Below are 16,361 nucleotides of genomic sequence, written 5' to 3'. Positions count from 1 at the left end.
TGAAAAATGCTTCAATTCCTCATAAATTATTATGAATCATAATACAAAATACCATCAGCTTCAGAAAGTGATTTGTCATGTTTCAGCAACAGTGAGAAGGGTTTTTCCCCTATAGAGAGTCCCATTTATAAACACTGAACCTTCAGAAAATCTTCATGAGGATTTGACTGACTCAAGGACAGTGTGAGTGAAAATGACATCAGCAAGGGTATTTGAATGCTAACAGATCATTTCTTTGTAGGGAACTATCTAATATTCCAAAGCATTCATTTCTATCATCAATCTATTCAGTAGATAGTATAGACAAAGATAGACTCAATGTGTAAAGAAGACATAAAAACTGTATCATTATGAAATCTCAATTCAATTTTAGTCAAAGTCCTTTATTAAACAGATTATCATCAGGTGTGTCACTCATCTAAGCCTCTGTCTTATTCTTCCCCATTGTAGTAAACATTTCGAGTTGGCAGAGTCACAAATTCTATTTGCTATTCATATCACATTGTCCTTTGCTTTACACATCTCACCACACACTCTTCCATTTGGGCCATGATTCAAACATAGGCACCACTTACTTACAAGCAATCAGCAAAGAGGAATGAAAAAGAATGTACATTTTACAAGGTTTTCTATTGATTTTTATTTTCTTTTAAAATCATATGGAAATAGATGTCAACAGACTATTGTCAAGGTTGGGGAGGGAAAGGAAGATCTTAGTAATTCTGCAAGAATAAATCAGGAAGGAAACTAAATAGAAAAACCAAGTCACATTAGAAAATCAAATAAATAAGAACCTAGAAAACCACTCAAGTTAATTACCCTCAGAATATCTCATCCTTAACTGTATATACATCTAATAAAAATAGAAAGTGTTCAACACAGGCATTTCTAAAATTTTTACTAATCATGAGACCTAATGTACATTTTAATGTAATAATGTAATTTTAAGGGAACATTGTCCTGCTGATTACAGAAAGTAGAGAATACATGCTGTCCCCTATGTTTTCCAGGGAAGGTGGGCACGACCAAGCTGAGCTAGACAAAAGTCTTCTGGAGATGACACTAATGGGGTATCACACAAATAAAGGAAATAAGACCTCTGAAAAAATTAAGCCCTTATTGGTGGTTGCCTGAAATATTTGTGCAGTCTTGACAATGTTTTGTCTACCTCTACTGCAGAAATGGTTATCCCATTTTGCACACCATGTGCAGGAGAGCAGCATTAACTGTGTGAGTGACCATCACAGCCAGAAAACATGACCTGAGGCTGGATGTTTTACAACTGATGGCACCAGTAAGCAGCAGAGTGTTGTCTGAGCAACCTTATGTCAGTAATCCATCAATTTGATAGCCCTGATTCTACTTCTTCCATATTTCTGTCCCCACTAAACAAAATTTGCAAGATACTAAGAGTAAAAAGAAAAAGTGATTTTTATCACATCAATGATTTGAGCAAGAGCGTTCCAGCATTCTCTTATGTTTCATAGATATATTTAAGATTCCCTTCACTGGAATACCGAGATGACAAAAACACCTTGCAGAAGTTTTGTATCAGTTTGAATACAGATACTTGTGTATGCACCTCTCAATGATACAAGTAAAGCAGATAGAAGTCCTTTATTTCCACCACGGTTTCAATCTGTGTTTTCCTTGCCATTTTCTTGCTATAAAAAGGTATGAGACAAAGCCAAATTTCAGTGTTCAAGTTTCCTTAAAAGCATACCATGATTTCCGGCAACAAGAAAAGTGAAATCAAGGGAGGTGGCTTGTGGATAACAAGGGTCCTAGGAAGGGTTGTTTTATTGATCAGAGGAGCACTTAGAAGGGGAGGCCACATCAATTCCATTCCATTCCTAACCAAAATGTTATGGTAAGCAGGGAGATGGAGGCAGGTGAGCATCCCCTGAGATGGCCTGGGGTATCCCATCCCTTTCTGAATGTTGTCTTCACAAGGACATCAGTCTCTGCAGGTCTTTATCTCTGACATCCTCAGAGGAGAAGCTTTACATAGGACACCTGACACACATTCAGGCAATGTAAATAACTGCTGCCTGTCCATGTGTGCGTGATCACTTCAGGTATTAATTTAGGTGACTTAATGAGAAGATTGTGTCCTCTCCTCCTTTTTCACTATATTCAAACAGAGCCCAGACACAAGTTTTTTCACCCATACAATGTTGCCTGGAGAACAGAGTATTTTCATAACTTTGCTTGCATTACTTAGCCTTCAGAAAATGACAAGTGAAGGAGCCACAAGTACTATTCACATGTAACTGTTAATCAGGCAGGAGCTACTACAATCAAGTGTTGCTGAGTTTGTCTCATTTGGATGGGCTGCTGGACAGCAAATAAACCCCTGGAAAATTTTTAAATGCTCTAAATGAGTGTTGTCCAAACTACAAGTCCAGTCTCTAAGCAGAGTCCCAAACTTCCGCGAAACCATTTTTTTCTCACAATTGAATTAGCATCATGCTAACACAATATTACTACTTTGTCATTGAGATTGTGACTGGAAAATATTTAGGTACAAACATCCACACAGATGATGCAAGTGCAGAGTTAAACATTCCAACAATATTCTTGGAACAATTTGGATTACAAAAACATCTCGGTCCAGTGATTGTCTACAAGAGATATTTATTTCATGTATTAGTATCTGAAAGGTTTGTTCACCTTACTGGCTTTCACTTTATTCAAGTTTTGATTTGTTAGTTCAAGTTATGCCATTCAAAAGCTAGAAAATCCTTTCTGGCTTTGCAAAGAGCAGAGAGATTAACATTGGAAAGGTGAACAAAAATTAAAAGAAACAGACCAGCTACAGCTGGTCATGAAATCAGAGCAGTTTTATTTATCTGAATTCATTAGAAAGTTCAGAACTGTTTCCAGCTAACTGGAAGTTTTGTGTTTTCTGCCCATGCACCCTAAAATATGCTGTGGTGCAAAAGGCAAACTCTTTTTCTTTCCTGCTGATTTATTTATGTGACACCAGGATTCATAGACGCTAACATTTTCTAGTACAGTGTCAGTCACAGACATGTGTTACACAGGGAGAGAACACCTCCCTTGGAATTGCATGCCCAGGTCCTCCTGGCAGATTCAGTGAATCCAAAGGCTTTTTACTTTTCTAAAGTCTGCACCAGCAAGGCTGAATCACAAATGTGTTCAAAAACTTCTGGAGACATCACCTCAGAGGGAGCGCAAATAATTGTAATGCCCAGTGCATCAAACCCCACCCTAGAGTTTTGACTGTACCTCTGTGTGAGAGCTGCTCCAGGATGATCCTCAGGTGCTGCAGAACAGGGGCTGAAATGTCATATTTATAGATGTCTATTACTGGCACTCTCTGACATCTCCCAAATATTCCATCTGCAGGAAAGAGAAAAAGAGAAAAGGAAAAATACACATTTCGTTTTCTGAGAGGAAGAATGGCGTGATGAGATGCGCATTTCCAATGTATCCTAATTATATACTGAAGGAACCTTTCAAAAGACACTTTAAAAAGTTATCAAAGGACCACTGAAGTCATGAGACAGAATATTTTCTATCAAAATAAATAAATACTGGAAAGAATATTAGTTGGAGGAATATCCTATTGTATGAGATAGGCATACAATTTATTTTATAAAGTATTTTCAGACTTCTGCTTCCCAAATCTTTAGATGTAAGACTTCTTTACTGAAAATTCAGTGAGAGAAAACCTTAATGTCCAATGCCTACTATGTTGTGGATTAAAAGTGCAGCATCCAGAAATATAAATATTAATTTGCAGAAACTATGTGGATTTGCTGAAACATTTTTAATGCAGGAGCTGTGTGTTAGGCATTGGTAAATGAGAACTGAATCCATAATGGCTAGCAAAGGCTCATTTCAAGAAGTACTCTCTAATGAATGCAATAAAAGAAAGCTCCTCACAGAACAATGAGATATTAATGTGGCCTAATTTATTTAACTCCATTCCATTTGTCTGAAATGACAGACTCTTCTCATCAATGTCTTTTCAAATCACACCTTCTAATTAATTTAGCTTCTTATTAGTCTTTATTTAGAGAATTGTTCATTTCGAGGCAAGCTTCCTGTGTATGTGTGGGAGGAATAGGGAGTTCAAACATTCAAATTACCTTTCTCCCTTTCATACAAAAGCCTAATTCAGAGTCTAGGTGCTTCACATACAATCTGACCATCTGCAATTCTGGGTCTCGGAGAAAGAAAGTGGTTTCATTTATTGTTCAAAATAGTTCTCTTCTATATAGTGATCCAAAGGAAGCAATTTAAATGCAACAAGTTTAATTAGCAAAATATTCTGCTGCAATCCTAGTTTTAACACAGTAATTACTTCTGCTCTGATACTACATCTATGCTCCAAAAGGAGAACTACATCAGATGAGCAGAAAATAAGGGCAAGCATTAATTTGCAAATGTCCATTACTTTCTGTGCTACTTCACAGAGCTAAAAGACTACAAACGGGAACTACTGGCCCAGCTGTTCACTAAACACAAATAATGGCATAAAAGAAAATAAACCAAACCAGGATGCAGAAAAAGGGCATTATTAGCCCTCACTATTAAACACAAATACCTCATTGAAATTAGCCAACTTTTTCTTTCTTCGCCTTTCCAATCCTCCTGTCACTTACAACTGCCAAATTAAGTTAATTCAAATTAAAACCCTACATCTGAATCTAATTTTGCTATTGGAAACTAGGTTTAATTTAGAAACCACATAGACAGATATGGTTTGGTTTTCTGACATGTAATGTGAAAAGAGCCTAAGAGCAGATTAAAATATTCATCTCTGTTTTAAAACCTGCTGCAGTTGAAAATAAGCAAAGTATATAAATATCACTCAACTTGTAAATGGATGGATAACAGGAATAAGGTTTTGATTCAGAAAGGAATAGAAGAACATTTCAGTGTTTAGGAACAAGATTATTCAAAATGAAACATAACCTGAAACAGCCAGTTCTATTTTGGAATACCACCATTGCTGGCTACAGAGAATTAGGACAAAATCTATGTTTACATAAACAACTAATACTCCACGCACTTTTTAGAGATAATGTACCTTAAAAATAATTCTAACCTTATTTTAGCCTACACTAAAGCATACACAATCAGTAAAAATGAAAGATTTTTGTGTTAAATATCACTTAAGGATATCTCTGTGGATGCAAAAGCTAATTCACTCACAAACTCTAAAAGAGACCAAACCATTTTCCTAAACTCAGTTTTCAGAAACCTTCAGCCTATTTCCTTTGAATAGAACAAAACCCATTTAAATTCTAAAATTGACAATTAGCACATGAGCCTGAGCTGTATTATACAATCTATCCAAAAACACTGGGACTGCATAGGGAGAAACTGCAAGTTACTTTGGCTTTTGTACTTGAAATATGGGCATAATAAGCTTTGGAGGGGCTGCAACCACAAATAGCGCTCGGCTCTGCTAAATGCAGCACGAGGAGAGTGGAGAGAGCAGAATGCCCCAAGGAGTGGTTGGCAAATACCAGCTCTAAAATACAGAGGATCTTTGTGCTGGGGATTACAGTTGGACTGGAGTCGTGCAAATAATACATTTCATAGTTCAGCTGCTTTTTCTAAAAAGTAGGAATTTTCCCAGATTTTACTGTTTGCTTGGCACTTTCTTCTTGTTGGTTGGGGCTGGTTTGTTTGTTTTTGGGTGTGTTTTGGCTTTTTAATTATTTTTTTTACAATTAATAAGGTTTCTGTGGCAAGATATAAGACCTAAAAAATTAAATTAAAGTTTGGCATTCCATTTTCGGGGTGCTTTTTAATAAACTTGTTTTCAATTACAGAGATTGCAGGGGGAGAAAAGGCAAGGGAGAGACGTTTTACCAAGAAAAAATGTCAAAGGTACCCCTCTTTTACTTTCAAGAAACCTAAATGGCAGATGTGGGGTCAGAAATGGCTCAGGTCCAGCACAAAGCTCATTTTTACTTAAAAATTAAATTAAATTAAATTACAGCTAATATTTAAAATGTCCAGCTTAGTCTGCCATGAACTATCCCAGTCACTGTGGTATTTATAGCAAGTCAGTACATGGTGCATCTTTCTGGATTCTGATGTGCACCCAGCTGGCCTCAAAGAGTGAGAGACATGCCCAAAGCTGGGCATACAGCAAAAACAAAAAGTGGAAAAGCTCCCAGATTGGACAGTAGATGTACTGGGGCAGAGGAAGTTCCAAGAGTGAGTGATGCTTTAATAACACCATGCTCTATGCCTATGGCTGCTGAGAGTGCTCATACTGAACTTCAATTAAAATTGTGTTAGGAGAGGGAATGTAACACGCAAAGGACATCTGCACTTGACACAAGCCCACAATGAGAGAAGGTTGAGACTGATCAACAGGGATATATGTTTGCTATTAAGGTGTTATCATTTGCTGTAGGTAAAAAGTAGAAATTTCCATAATAATATCTTAAAAAAATTAGACCCGGAAAAAACCACATTAATAGCATGCTCATGTTGGCTTTTAGAGACGTGCTAGATTTGTTGTAAAGAGACTAAACGAGAAGAATCATACACCAAGGTAGCAGTGAAATGTTTCTTTATCCATTTGGGTCTTTTGCTGATAGGTTTAATATCTGAGAAGAAACACACAAATTTTTACAAGCTTTTATTTAAAGTCTTGAATTTTGACAAATATTTATAAACTAAAGAGTTAGATGCTAAGATTAAAAGACAGAAACTCAGGTGTCCAATAAGATCTCAAAGAGTGTCAGATGTCTTTTATTAAAGACAACACCCTGGAGCATAGTATATGTATTTACACTGAATATTTATCAACTTCTAGTGAAAAAATTACAACTAATAGATTAAACCATGAGCAAGTCAAAACACAAGTTCTGGAAGGCTGATTGTTGGCAGAGGTTTAAAAGAAAATGGAAAACATCCATAATTATTCATTATTATTGCCCATTTGTCATGAATTAGTGCATATTTATGACCTCCATTACCTACTAAGGAAGTACCACATTACATTAATGATTGACATCCAGGTACTGAATTATGTAAAAGGAGACCACAAAAACCTATAGTTTGAAACAGTTTTGAAGAGTTGATTGCACCAGTTTGTTCACTTTGTAAAGAAGACAGGCATCAAGTGCTTAAGAGGTACTAAAAAATCTTTGGAAAGTTACGCTGAGTGACAGCCTTCACCTTGAAGGCAACACTGTTTGTGGGCAGCTGATTAATGAAGTTCTTTTTGGGCAGTCTTTCTCCAAAAAAATAAAAAAAAATATTAAAAAAAAATATCTGTGTATATAAAAAAAACAGCTGTCCTTGGCAAGAGAAACATATCCCATCCTGGAACCACTAAGTATGGCTGCTCTGGTGATGGAAACCAAGACATGGCACAGTGTTGAATAATACCAGCAAAAAAAAAGAATGAGTTCCTGTTGGGTGTCTTTTGCTACTGAGCAAAGTCATGAAGACTGGTAGAGATACTGGAGTTGGTCTGCAGGCAGCTGAAAGCTTGATATATGTAAATTAAAAGATTGTGCTGTGCAGTAATTAATTATTTAGATCTGCATGCAGTGAAACTTTCACACAGCACTGACAAGTGACCTTTGCAAAGGAGCCTTCGAGGAGATGCTCTGAAGCACCTGGTTCTTCTGCTCTTCAAAATCCTGCAGCAGCCAGAAAGGAGCAGCTCTCCCCTGTCAGTACTCACATACATGGGCCAACCAACACTTCAGCTTCCTTGCACTAATTACTAATTTACTTTAATTTGTTAGCAAATTAAAGTAAAGCTTTGTATAAAACTCAAGTTTTGTCCCATACTGCAGTCATTGTGATTTGTTCCTGTGTTATGTAAAAAAGTCCAGAGACCCAGTGGTGTGTCAAATGGCAACTTCTGCCACCTTGGCTCACATCATTTGTGCTCTTGCAGTTAACAAGAGAACTACTATAATGTTTTCAATGGGCATCATTCTCCAGCAACTTAACCTTCTGTAAGAAAAAAAATCCTTTCTTCTCTCTGGGCATCACTTCACACTACTTCCCCTGGCTAGTTGTTTAAGGTGCTGTAAGGTCCAGGACTAATAAAAAGGTCATTGTTGTAACCCACAGTTAGAGCCTGAATTTCCTACTGGAGAAATTAAATCCTTTTCCAACAGGAAGCATAATATTTGCATCTCAAAAGTCTCAAGACACTGAACTTCAAGGTCACAGATGGTAAATGTTTTGGAAGTATGAAGGAGATTGTTACAGTATTTTCCTCTTCTCTCCCAGCTGTTTTCCATAGTATGAAGCTTGTTTTCAAAACTTAAAAAGAAAAAAAATTAAATGTTACTGCTCCTTGAAGAGGATGTTAAGTTGTATGCCAGGAGCCTTATTTCAAAAGATATATTCTACAAATCCACATTCAACATTTACAAGTAAGGCCTTCAGCAAACAACATATTTTTAATATTCCATCTATTAAAAAAAGATTTTTTTTCCTAATTTATATCTCTACTTTTATATTCACTTTGCAAGTAAGGTAGGGATAATACAGATAGAGCAGCAGTGGCTTCTACAGTGTCATTTCTCATACAATGTTTTGAAAACGTGAGTCCAGTGCTTCCATCAGCAAATCCTGCAGGGGCTGAGCAGAAAAGCTGTTTGCAATTGGGGGGAGCTGCACTGCAGCCCTGCAGCTCCGCAGAGAGCGCCCTTCCGAGGGCAACCTTCCCCTGCTCAACTTTTAAAACCTCTTTGTCACTTCATTTTGCTCATCTCTGTAGTCCTTGGTTGTTTTCCTCAGTGGTCCTTGGTTATTCCCGTTTCGGAGCAGTAATAGTGGCATCTAGTGGACAGGGATCAGTCCTGGAGCACATGCTGCTCTCCTGAATTCACTGCTTCCAGATCCAGTTGGCTTCATCCCAGCAGCTCCAGCCACCCTCAACCCACACTGTCCTTCCCTATCCTAATGGCTGACAGGCAGGTGCAAGACTTTAAGGCAGCTATTTAAAATTAAGAGATACGATTTTAAAATTAAAGGCTACAATATTTGTTTCTATAAGTAAAGCATTATAAAGGAAATCACATTGAGACTGTTTAACAAGAGTATGTGGTGTTTGCTACTTAGCAATAATTTGCTACTGTGTGAGGCACAAAACATTATGCAATAAAAGTAAATCCTCAACTTCAAGTAAAACACCACATATTTTTGTAGATCTATTTTTTAAATATAATAGAAACACAATAAAATGCAAAAAACGATGAAGTAGGACACTCTAAACATGATTTTTTTTTTTATCCAACAAAAAAAGCACCATGCAGTGGATAACTAAGAGTCCAGTAAATCCACTCTTCCTCAGCTACTGAATAAACTGCTGCCTGGAAGGCAAAGGTGACTTTAAAAAAAATTCTGCTGCAATCCAGGTCATCTAACAGTCCTATAAAAGATCTCTAACAAGATTTCATGCCTCTTCTCACCTCTCTGGACTCAGATATTGAAGGAAACAAAAGGTGGATAGCTGGTCTATTTTGAAAAACTCCTCACACCTAAAACCCCTGAATATTTTTGCTGATTGAGAGACTTGGGTAGGATGTTAGTGATTATGAAAGTGCTCATATTAAAAGATAAAAGCTAACATTAACAGCAGCATTAGTTAGCTGTTGTGCAAATATTGTGATAGGGCTGGGATTTGCAAAGCTCCAAATCATGAATAGTTCCTCTGGGCATTATGGTCCCCTTGTCTCAAGGAGTAATTCTGACTGCAAGTACTGGAGGACTCTGTGCTTCTTTAAAAAAAGAAAAAAAGAAGATATAATCTTCAACAGAAGAAAAATATAATTTCAGTAACTATTTCTGTGCTAACCTGCTAATTTATGTGGTGGATTGTACAGTCCTGAAGCACTATGCACACTTAGATTTTTTTTTTTTAAAGTTACAACAGAAATATGTAAACTGTAGAGAAAGTAACTGAAAAATCCTCAGTACAGCAAAAGGAGGGAAGGAAAGGCCTGTGAAAAACTGAGTTCCAGGCTCACAAAGCAAGAGGAGAACAGGCTTGCCATGAAGGAAGTACTGCTTCAAAAAAGTACTGCTTTCAAAAAGCTCCTAAGTTATTCAGCTAAGAGAATGAGAGGTCCAGATTTCAAATCACTTTACGTGATTCAGAGTGCAGAAATGAAGTTCAGCCTTAACAGGTCATACTTAGCCCTTGCAAACATCGAAATAATGGCCATGCCTTGGGAGGAGAGGGCAGGAGGGACTTTAAGGAAAGGAAAAAGTAGACATGAAATGAAAGCAAGTCATAACATTTTGCTGCTAGAACATTCAAGTTGAATAATGCTTCAATAACTTGGTACTTCTTAGAGAACCAAACTTGAACTTCCCTTTGCTTAGGTAACTATGTGGCATGAAAGTTATGGTTTTGGCTCTGTGATGAGGATAATAAAGGATCAGAAAACAGTGACTGAATCACCTTCCACATCCAGATAGCCACTACAGTCGGTAAGCCACAGGAACCATCTGCCTCTAAATCAGAGGTAAATCTAGAAAACCTTTGAGGATAAAAGCCCAAGAACTTCTAATTGTAATACATTGAGATGGCTTTCCTAAGCAAAACTATGCCTACAGTATTAGCTGTGATGCTTCTAAGAAAAAAGAGCTTGCAATCAAAATACTCTGAGCAGCAACTCCCTTTCTGGTCCATACTGGCAATAAACAGAAAAGAGAGGAAAGATTTGAACATATAAATCCTCCTCCAAGAGGATAAATACTTTAAATTAATGTATAAATCAAGTATTAGCAGGCTTACAATAAAACGATCTTGTCCCTTAACATGTTTAGCCACTGGACTGCAAGATTAACATGTAAGTTTACCATACATTGTTATCTCAGTACTGAGAAATCTAAGCCATGTGCCCTTGCCTACTTAGAAAAAAGCCTTTTTTCTCCTTAGAAAAAAAGACAGAATACTGCATCAAATTCTGACCATGTCATTATAGGAAAGATATGAATAAACTAGAGAAGTTCAGAGAAAAATGAAAGAAAGGAGGCAGTCACATAGAGCCTTAAGCATTGAACTACCTGATTCTTTATAAGAAACACTAAACGTTTATGCAACCTGGTTGATTAATTATTTATGACATTATTGGGAGAAATGGAGTGAAAAGACAAAAATGAACATTCTGAATCAGAACAAGTTTCAAGCCGGGAGAAACTATTCTGGAGCTGTTCAGCTCCCTCCTGGAAGAGTAATGGAGCTCCTATTGCTTGCACTGTTTAAAATTAAGCTGGAGCAACAAGGAATGGTGAAATGTGAACAAAAAAATTTATTTTTTTTTTTCACAATATGCATTTATGAACAGAGGTTACTGGAGGGACTAAGAATTTATTTATGGAATCAATGAGATGCAAATATACTAATGCTTATTTATGTACACTAATTTTCCAAGTATCACTGAGATGTACTTCAGTCACTTCAAGGATCCCCATTACATTTTCGCTTGGTGCCAAGAACCACTTTGGTGCTGGCAATGTCTTCACTGTGTGATCAGACTGTAGCTGCTCTTGCATCTGTATTCCCAAGGCAAAAATAACTCTGCAAGGAAACATGTTCAGCAAAATGCATTTCTGCATTAATTTTAATTCTGTATTAAAAACAAAGTACTGAAAGTTTTAACTTATCCTAAGTGCCAGGAGCTTATGTTTTAAGAGTTAGTTACTATGTGTTTGCAGGAGACTCTGTTCTAGTGAAAACATGACTAATGACCGTTCCATTCATATTCACCAGCTGCAGTGTCTAATAGAGCAAACTGGATTTATTTCTGTCCTTTGCCAAACTAGAAGCTTTCTAGATCTTTGCAGGACAATATTTATTGAGACAGCAGACAGCTTTTGTAAGAGCTGAGTTACTGAATTTATTCCTAAATGGAACTGACTTCAGACGTGCATGGAATTACAGTGTTAAAGATCTCCATCTTGTTTCCTAGCTATGAAATATTAAAAAAAATATGGAAAATTATGTTATGTGAACCTGAAAACATCAGCAGAAAAGTTAAATGCAATCCTGTAGGGAGGGTAGGGGAAGGGAAATCCTTATATACAGGGATAACATCAGAGTGCTGCACCTGCCTTATTAAAACTGTTTGGAGCTATCTTAGAAATCTCTACGCCTTTCTCAAGTCTGAACTACGCCTACAGAAACCACAGCACATCAAGTTGCCTCTGGCAGCTTAGGCTTGGGCACTGGAACAGCCAAGCACCTCACTCAAACTTTGACATCAGGATGCCAACAGTTTCAACTGAACAGTTTGAAGAGCATGAAAAATCTGACAGTTTTCAAGCAAACTGTGCTTTGAAATAGCTAAATATGATGCTACATACCTCGGATCACCTATCAGAAGCTGCATTCAGAAAAGTTATTTCTGTTACAACTAATTAGAGGTCCTGACACAGCTTTCCCCCAACTGTGTGACAGATCCAGAGCACTGCCCGCAGCTTTGCTAATGGCAAAAGGTGAAAGGCAGCACATGTTACAGTCCTCCTTGTCTGATTCAAACCCCAGTGCTCAGCCTGAGACAATGTGAGGGCAAAAGCACAAAGAAGGTTTGGGGATATATGAACATAATGGCAATAATTGGGAACAAGGAGGTGACATCATTCAGCATGCAGCACTGGTAAATCAGTGTGGGAATGCAGAGCTACGGAGTCCAAATCTGAAGATGAATGATAAATTTTGGAAAGGGCACTGAGAGAAGCAAAGGAGATTATTTATGGGCTGGAAAAAGCCCTATGGTGAAACGCCTTTTCCAGCACAGAAGTCTTCAGCACAGCAGATATCTTTTGTCTTAAGTAAGCCTGCAGACAGATGGAACAATACGGGAACAGGGATCAGGAACAGGGCTGGGAACAGTTTCAGAAGCGTTTATTCTCCTCAGTTTTGTGTGCTACTATTCAAAACAACTTTTAAGACCACCATTATCTGAAATTATGATAAGAAGGGGTGTGAAAAGCAGGACTTCTTTTGCTTTTGCAGTGGATACAGAGACCCTCAATACAGGTGATATGTGCAATCCCAAATTGCTTCCTATTTTACTCACAGAACACATACAACTCATATAAAATACTTAGCATTTATGCATACTTATAAGTTTTAATGGGCTTTATAAAATACTGTATACAATTAAAACTCATTATTTAACTGGACTTTGGGGACTGAATTTAAAATGCTCACACCCTTAGAATATCTTGCAATTGGAGTGGTTAAGTACAGAAGTTGTACACTCAGCACATATACTTAAAAGAAGATAGAATAAATAGAAATAATTTTGAACAAAATATTCATGCTACAAAAGGACAAAAGAAACGTTCATCAAAGAAAACCAGGACTTTAGAATCACCAAAATAACCCACTGAAATGATATTTTGCTAATGAGCATCAAACTGTATCTTTCTAAATATCTTCCTGATACTGTATTTCTTATGAGGTGCCAAATTCTTGACTGGAGTAACAAAACCACACAGAAAATATTAACTCTGTTGTTGCTTCCTCCATCCCAGCAGAATGCTCTTCCAGCAGAAGCCATCACTGTTTTTTAGTATGTTTTGATAGATCTAACAGAAAGGGGTTGCAATCCTACGTGAAGGAAAATGCGTCTCCCCAAAATCTACTATTCTGAAGCCTCTGCTGCATTATTGAATATAATCACACACATTTAAATAATACTGCTGAACTTAGGATATTTTTATTTATTAGATGGATAACTATTCACCCAGATCTCTGCACACAGATGACTTTTCTTTAGCATGTCAATTCGGAGTTTCACTCTTTTGCCAGTGCTTTGTCATTCCCCACTTACCCAACAACAAGCCCAGCCTATGCTCCTCTCCTGGCCAACTGAGAAGTTTGCAAAGGGCCAGCAGATCCTGGGTGGTGGTGTGGACATCACCAGAGACCTCCCCAAGGTCAAACACAAACAGAACTGCAGACTCACTTATGAAAGCAAAGGGATAAGCTGATATTTTTAAAATGGGAAACAGTAATGCAAATCTGGAGGAAGGAAAGTCACCAGCTTCTCTCCCTAGTCATATTTCAGCTCTAATTTTCCAGTCAGCAACAATGTTTCTGTCATGAAAAGCAATGTGGATATACTGAAACCAGAAATACTTCCAAGCCATGTAAAGAGAGAAGACTTAGATGCAGCCGGATGTTTTTTGTTTAATATACAATGGCATTTTCTCCTAAAGACATCAACCAAAATACTCAATTTTTATTTTTTAATCCAACTTCCGCATGCCTGGTAGTTGCAGTAATTTTACTTTTTAGCTCGTGTGTTCTTTCAGAGTCACTGTGAACAGCAGCCAGAGACAACTGTTATGAATATTTGCTACTATCTTCAGTGTTTATCAACATTCAGTGCAGCAACAGGACATCCCATTTCTCTCACATCTGGAGCATCACCCTCAAATAAAAATGTTCATCCCCGAGTCAAGGAACTACAGCCTGTAAAACAACCTGGAAAATTTTAATAAATTCAAGATATTAACGTCAGCACCTGAAGTGTTTTGCACAAATTTCATTTGCCGCAAAGTTCATATTCTGCCTAAACCACTGACTGCTGTCATATTTGGTGCAACTTGTTATGGGTGGAAAGATAAGCAGCAGGGCAGCAAAAAGAGGAGGTTTATCTCTGGCAGCTAATCTCCTCAATCAACAGCACTCAGCTCTGCTTAACAGCCGTTGCCAAGGAACGGGGACCAGCTTTTCTTATCGGCTTCATAATGTTTCATTGACTATTCAGACTAGAATAGAAAGCTGTGACACTCAGGGTTATAAGCAGCACAAAATGAAAATGGCATATTATGTGGTATGAAGAAGAGAAGTCTTTTAGCCCTCATCTTATCTGGACAGTGACTGTTACTCGCAAAAAAAAAAAAATCATCTATAATTTTCTGCTCTGCTTATTTTAATATCACAAAACAAACAGAAAAATATACTTACATAAATAAGATTACTTTTTTAACATTGTTGTCAGGTCCTCAGCAATGCACTGACATCACTGATACCTCTTATACAGAAAGACAAGGGTTGTGTAGATCCCCTATTACATTACTGAAAAGCAAGTGTTGGCTGCTTATTCTAAAGCTATTGCAGCAGCTTCAATGCTTTGAGGGACTTCTCATAGGAACAGGGATGTTCCTCAAACCTTGATAACCATGACCAGAATAAGAAAATCCATGCACAACCAACAACATTTCTTTTATAGTATCACTGCTCTTCTCTCTTCATCTCTGCACAGATTTTGATTTTCAGGCTGAATATTGATACTCTTCATATATTTGAGTAGGAATAAAAAGCCCTTATTGCATCTCTTCTGATTATGAATATCATTAATTTTTAGTATACTAAGTTTTCCTGAGAATCTGGCTACTAAAATTTAAATCTGGGGCCATCCAGACTCACAATGAATTGTAACTGTCATTGTATTTGCATCTTACAATCAGCATATAGAGAATTATATCATTATCCACCACAGGAAAAAGTGGTAAATAAGTAAAAAAATGTGCTTAGACACTTCACTGCAGCAGAATAAATCACTTAATGAAGCACGTCCAAAATTATAAAATAAAATATAACACGTTTACCTTTTTTCTATCGTAATTAATGAACCATCCTCAAGGCTACATATCCAGTGGGCTATGAGCCCTCATACTTATAAATGTCCAGAAACTGAAAGGAATATCCTGGAACAAATTGTACACTCATGGAATTCTCTGCTTTTCACAAAAAGTTTCAGTATGGACCTAAGACAAATATTCATAAGCATTTAAGGCTGCAAGTACTTCTGAAGGATGTCAAGTTACCCTGTCTCTTTCTGTACAAGCTCCAATGCATCCAGTTTCTATTAAAGATAGAATGCCTAAATTTCCATTTTTTGCAAGCCTCCCAGGGGCTACTGGGAACATTTTTATGCTTAAACATAACTACTTGCTTAAGCAATTGTCTTTACTGAAGCCTCAGACTAGCATGGCTCTCTTGGTTTTCCACAGTTTTAGGAAAAAAATGCAAAAAATTACAAGCATTTGTAAAATGCTTCTAGGATCATACCACATGCTTCATGAAATGTTAAAACTTTGGTGTAACACAGAGCCTGTGGGATGAAGATGTTCTGAGGTAGAAACACACTTTTTTTAGCACTGAAGCTTCCGCTGCAAATGGGATTTCAAAGTACTGGCTGTGCTTGGGTTGAAGTGTCTTGTGTGGTTATGGTACAGTGGGATAGGACTCTGGGCTCTTACATTCAGACTGGGATAGATGAATTCATTTCACAGAGGCGCAATTGTTGTCCTTTCAGTGACAAATAACTTCTGAAATATTTTCCCAAAGCTCACTGTACTAGTAAATC

The 16,361-nt window shown here is 37.3% G+C and overlaps 1 protein-coding gene across 2 annotated transcripts in view; it reads right to left on the bottom strand.

Annotated features, from left to right (window-relative positions):
* Positions 1-16,361, bottom strand: part of PTPRN2 (protein tyrosine phosphatase receptor type N2) — a 632,482-nt gene that overhangs the window by 468,939 nt on the left and 147,182 nt on the right. For both annotated transcript variants that reach the window (XM_088055089.1, XM_088055102.1), the window contains exon 3: positions 3,253-3,366. In XM_088055089.1, the coding sequence (XP_087911215.1) occupies positions 3,253-3,366 (114 nt within the window). The remainder of the gene's footprint in view (positions 1-3,252; positions 3,367-16,361) is intronic.

Source organism: Pseudopodoces humilis, chromosome 1 (assembly GCF_049639895.1).
Source record: "Pseudopodoces humilis isolate 2021_Gansu_Grassland_sample_001 chromosome 1, ASM4963989v1, whole genome shotgun sequence".
NCBI lineage: Eukaryota > Metazoa > Chordata > Aves > Passeriformes > Paridae > Pseudopodoces > Pseudopodoces humilis.
This window is presented reverse-complemented; position numbering and strand designations above follow the sequence as displayed.